This window comes from Myotis brandtii, unplaced genomic scaffold (assembly GCF_000412655.1).
Source record: "Myotis brandtii unplaced genomic scaffold, ASM41265v1 scaffold500, whole genome shotgun sequence".
Classification (NCBI taxonomy): domain Eukaryota; kingdom Metazoa; phylum Chordata; class Mammalia; order Chiroptera; family Vespertilionidae; genus Myotis; species Myotis brandtii.
This window is the reverse complement of record NW_005369062.1, coordinates 2,141,574-2,147,370: the sequence shown is the minus strand read 5'-3', so window position 1 is coordinate 2,147,370 and position 5,797 is coordinate 2,141,574. Positions and strand designations below refer to the sequence as shown.

General features: G+C 39.6%; 1 protein-coding gene across 1 annotated transcript in view; it reads right to left on the bottom strand.

The window, feature by feature from the left end:
- Nucleotides 1-3,203: 3,203 nt before the first annotated feature.
- MRPS31 (mitochondrial ribosomal protein S31) overlaps nt 3,204-5,797 on the bottom strand; it is a 53,679-nt gene continuing 51,085 nt past the window's right edge. The window contains exon 7 of the mRNA XM_005876952.2: nt 3,204-3,505. Coding sequence (XP_005877014.1) covers nt 3,276-3,505 — 230 coding nt within the window. The 3' untranslated portion in view covers nt 3,204-3,275. The remainder of the gene's footprint in view (nt 3,506-5,797) is intronic.

Sequence of the window (5,797 nt, the reverse complement as noted above, 5' to 3'; positions counted from 1 at the left end):
CCCACCCTGATCCAGGACACCCTTCAGGGCAAACCAGCCGGGCCCCACCCGTGCACCAGGCCTCTATCCTATATAGTAAAAGGGTAATATGCCTCCCAGCACTGGGATCAGCGGAGCTGCGAGGCCTCCTGGCCCCTGGAGCAGCGTGACAGGGGGCAGCGCCCAAACCCCCTGATCGCCCTGCAGCTCTGTGTGTGACAGGGGGTGGGACCACAACCTCCCTATCTGCCCTGCTCTGTTCGTGACAGGGGAAGGCACCCCAACCCCCTGATCAGCCCTGCTCTGTGCCTGATAGGGGGGAGCTCCCCAACACCCTGATGGCCCTGCTCTGTGTGTGACAGGGTGTGGCACCCCAACCCCCCCATGGGCCCTGCTCTGTGTGTGACAGGGTGGAGCCACAACCTCCCTATCGGCCCTACTCTGTGCGTGACAGGGGGGAGCTCCCCAACCCCCTGATCGGCCCTGCTCTGTGCGTGACAGGGGGTGGTGCTGCAACCTCCCCATCAACCCTGCCTTGAGTGTGACAGGGGGCGGCGCCCCAAGCCCCCAATCGGCCCTGCTCTGAGTCCAACCAGGGGCTGCACCTAGAGATTGGGCCTGCCCTCTGCCACCCGGGAGTGGGTCTAAGCCAGCAGGTCGTTATCTCCTGAGGGGTCCCAGACTGTGAGAGGGCACAAGTGGGGCTGAGGGACACCCCCCACCACCAGTGCACAAATTTTTGTGCACCGGGCCTCTAGTCCTATTAATAAAGAGCTAATATGCTAATTAGACCAGATGGCGGAATGACCTACTGGAACGACCAGTGGGTGGGGCTGCAAGGCAGCCAGGGCCGTGAGGGCTGAGGCAGCAGCCAGGGCTGTGAGGGCTGAGCCCGTTGCACAAATTTTGTGTGTTTGGGCCTCTAGTTTGAAGATAAAGAGCTTCACAGATAAGAAAAAGCTAAAGGGGTTCACCACCACCAAATCAGTATTACATGAAATGTTGAAGGGTATTCTTGAAGAAGATGAAGAAGAAAAATAAAAAGAAAGAAGAGGAAGAAGAGAAAAAGATAAAAATATGAACAATAAAATGGCAATAAATACATATCTATCAACAATTTAATCTAAAATAAAAATAAATGAATAAATCTAATAAACAAAATAAACTGATGAATAAATTAAAATCAGAGGCATGGAAACATGGAACAAACTGATGAATCTCAGAGGGAAGCGGCGAGAGGGGTGTAAACAAAGATCTTATATGCATATATACATTACCTATGAACACAGACAATAGGGGGGTGAAGGCCTGAAGCAGGGTGGATATCAGGTGGAGGGGGGCAATGGTAGGAAAAGGGGGGATATCTGTAATACTCTCAACAATGAAGATTAAGAGAACAGATATAACATATATAAAAAAAGTCTTTTTATTAGGGTGAATTGTTAATTAGGTATGTCAAAGCTTCTGATCTGTTTGCTTAACTCATCAATTACGTTAAAATATCTCACCATAATGGTAAACCTATTTTTTTTAAGAACAAGTCAGAGCCCAGCCAGTGTGGCTCAATGGTTGAACATTGACCTATGAACCAGGTCACAGTTCGATTCCTGGTCAGGGCACATGCCCAGGTTGCAGGCTCAATCCCCAGTAGGGGGCGTGCAAGAGGCAGCTGATCAATGATTCTCTCTCATCATTGATGTTTCTATTTCTCTCTCCCTCTCCCTTTCTCTCTGAAATAAATAAAAATATATTTTAAAAAAAGAAAAAGTCAGATCTTTTTATTTTTAATATGTTTTTATTTATTTCAGAGAGGAAGGGAGAGGGATAGAAACATCAATGATGAGAATCATTGATTGGCTGCCTCCTGCACACCCTGCACTGGGGATGGAGGGCAACCTGGGCATGTGCCCTAACAGGAATCAAACCATGACCTCCACCTGGTTCATAGGTTGATCTCAACCACTGAGCCACACCAGGTGGGCTGTCTAATTCTTTATATTTCTGTCACTTTTTGCCTTGTATATTTTGAGTTCAAGTTATTCAGTGCATACCAGTTTATATATGCATATATATCCTATATAATAAAATTACAATAGTAAATTTTAAGTGTTCCACTGTATCTGAAAAGAATGTATTCTGCTGTTGTTGGGCACAGAACTATAAATGACCAAAAGACGATCGTTTAACTGTGAATTGATGTCTTTCATAAATTGTAAAAACTTCTCACCCAATAACTGTCCAAAGATAGCCTCTGACCCATTTCTTCTTTTCTCTCATGGAAATCTGATTATTTGCTTACACTAATTACTACCCCTTTCACATTTCTTTTCTCTTTGCTTCTCTTTCTGCATGTGGATAATATCTTCAGATCTATTTCCTGTCTAATCTGTTATATTCCTTCACTAATTTTAATTTTTAAAAAATCTCTTTGGACAGTCTCCTGCTCTGAATTTTATTCCAAGTGACACATACTTTACACTCAGAATATGGTAAGCCCAATGTTTAAAGGCTCCATAAGTTTCATTCTGTTGTTTGTTGTTTCTGCAGGTGTGCATTCACGGTGCTTTGTTTCATTGTTTGTAATTTGAAGCCTAGGTTTCTGCTGGGGTTTTGTTTGCTTGTGCCAGGACCTGAAACACTACTAGCCTGGGGTCACTAAATTGTTGTTTTGAGTTATATTTGTTTTGTTTTTTTAATCTTCAATCTGTGAATTTGAATGACAATGCCAGGTACCTTAATAAAAACTAAATAGTTCTAACTTTGGCATTAAGACCTAAAGTACAAGAAGAAATTAGAATTAAGGGCTTTATTTCTACAAGGTCATTTCTCTACAGTGATGCAGACTTTGGCAAGGATACTTACTTTTGTATGAAACATATAAGAATACATATATGCAAATATGGAAAATGTTTATATATATTATGCATGTAAAACTGTCTGTAAATCATCTCAACTGTTATAGTCCTCTCATGTCATCATACATATGGCTAATAATTGTGTTTCAAAGAAGTCTGATCACTGAATGAAAAGAAAAAGTTAGAGAAAGTTGTTTTAAATTTATTACTAATTCTAAGATATTCTTTTTTAAAAGAATTACTAGTTGAATCCATGAATGCTGATATTTCTTTTCATGCAATATTTTTCAGTTACCATTGTATATTTCTAAGTAATTTGACATTTATTCCATTCAAATCAGATGCAATAATTACTACAATATAGGTAAACTTCTTTTAAAATTCTTTTATTTAGTTATAATATCAATTTCCAACAGTTTGAAATACAAATTTCCATGGTTTTCAATTGAACTGTATGTCACTTTCTTTTAGAATGTCCTTTTTTTCATTAAAATAATTTTTAAACCACTCGATGTGTTCCACTTTCTGTTTAACACTCAGATATGGATTTTTGGAAAGGCCACAGGTTACTAACTCCATGAAGTGACGAATTGGTCCTTGTTTTGGAAAATCTTCCAGGTGTTTATCCAGAAATATATGTTCATGAAATTCTGAACCATCATCATCAAAACCTAAAAAATGAGAGACAAAATACATTACATTATACTTTCGAATGTAAGACCTATATCATAAGATTAACATGAATGTAATATAGTATTACAGTTAAAGGCATGAACTTTGAAGTCAGAGCTAGGTTTGCCCACCAATTTAATAACTGTGACTGGGCAAATTAATTAATTTCTCTGAGCATCAGTTTCCTTAGGCATAAAATGAGAGTTAAAACATTACCTTCTGCCCTCGCTAGGTGGCCCAGTTCATTGGAACATCATCCAGTACATCAAAAGGTTGTGTTTGACTCCCGATCAGGGCACATACGGGAGGCAACTGATCAATGTGATCAAAGTTTCTCTCTCACATTGATGTTTCTCTCTCTCTCTCCCTCCCTTCTTCTCTCTAAAAATCAATAAACATATCCTCAGGTGAGCATTAAAAAAATCCCAGAATCTTTGTTAATTGTCACCCAAGGACATTTTTTCCTCCATTGATTTTGAGAGAGAGTGGAGGGAGCGGGGAGAGAGAAAGAAAAACATTGATGTAAGAGACAAATCAATGGGCTACCCAACCTGGCTGGCTTTGGGCCTGCAACCCAGGTACATGCCCTTGATCAGGAATCGAACCAGGACCCTTATGTCTAGGTGCCTATGCTCTAACCACTGGGCTTCGTGTTTTTTTGTTTTTGTTTTTTTTTAGTAAATATTAAACAGACAAAAAGCTTACAAAGCTCTTTTACAATGCTTAGCATACTATAAATGTCCAAAGTGTAGCAGCAATTACTCTTAATAAATATTTTAATGTCTAAAATAACAACTAAGGAAACTATACAAGCTATACTTAAAAAATACATAAATAAAACACGATGAAATCCTAAAATATGTTCTAGCAGGCCACAGGAAGTCAAGAAAAGACAGAGGAATGAGAAATAGGGAAAATGAACAGAAAACAAATAATAAAATGGAAGACTTGAGTCCTAACAAATCAATAGTTACTTTAGATATAATGACCTAGAAACACCAATAAAAAGACAGAGGTTGGCAAAGTAGATATATACTATCTATAAGACACTCACTTCAGTTAGGTAGGTTGAAAGTAAAAGATTACAGAAAAATATAGTCAAACCTCAGTTCACAAATGTCTCCCATCTCAAACAATTTTGTTCTTGACCAAGTTGTTCATGGAAAAAACTGTCTTTGTTTTAACTTTGGTTCTCCATCTGACAACCCTTTCATGTTGATACATAAGCATGACACAAACATCTCATAGGCCACAAACAAAGGAGAAAATGGGCCAGTATGAGAGAGTTTACAACCAAACCTTGTGTTGTTAATATCTCAGGAAATTGTGCTGTGAATCCCCCCCGCCCCCCTCTCCCCCTCTCTCTCTCTCTCTCCAGCTGTTGTTGCTGGTGAAATGGACAATTAGCACAATTTTAAAACTTGAGTTCATCATGTTGTTAAAAGTGTGAAAGAAACAATGATCACAGACAATTACAGAGGTAGAAAAACTGTTGTTGATTTGTATAAATGAAGAGCACTTGGTGACAGCATTTTGGAGGCAGTGACATGTGAAAAAGTGAAGATGCCCCTACTGACTTCTTGAAAAACACCCCTGGAACAAGTGCTGAAAGTGATTAGTTTAAGGCTGGTAGGGGGTGGTTCAATAAATTTAAGAAAAGAAGTTTGTTAACAGACATGTACTGTATATAAATAAGACATGTACTATATATAAAGAAGAAAGGTTGGGAATCATTTGAGGGTCTGGAATCAATTAATTCAATTTACATTATTTCTAAGGGGAAAATGATTTGGTTTTTTAACAAATCGCTTCTCAAACAGCCTTCTGGAATGAATAAAGTTCAAGAACTAAGATTCCACTGTATATATTGGTAACATTAATAAAAAAAAGAAATCATGAGTGGCTATATGAATAATTAAATAAAGTAGACTACAGAGCAAAGAAAATTACAAGGGTGAAAGAGAAACATCTACACTAATAAAAGAGAAACATGGTAATTAGCGTACGACCCCTACCCTTTTCCTTGGCTAATCAGTGAGTATATGCAAATTAACTGTCAGCCAAGATGGCGGCCGGCAGCCATGCACTGAAGCGAGCAGGGAGGTTTGCTTGCTTCAGTGACTGCGGACTCCAACGTTCCCCGCCTAACTTGCCGGCCTCTCAGCTGCAACTCTAAGCAACTATGTACTATGTTGCAAATAAGAAGCTAAACAAAACCCCAGAAACCAGCCGGACTGAAAGCCAGCTGGACTGCAACATTGTATCAATGTTTTCAGCAGTGAGGCCTCAGA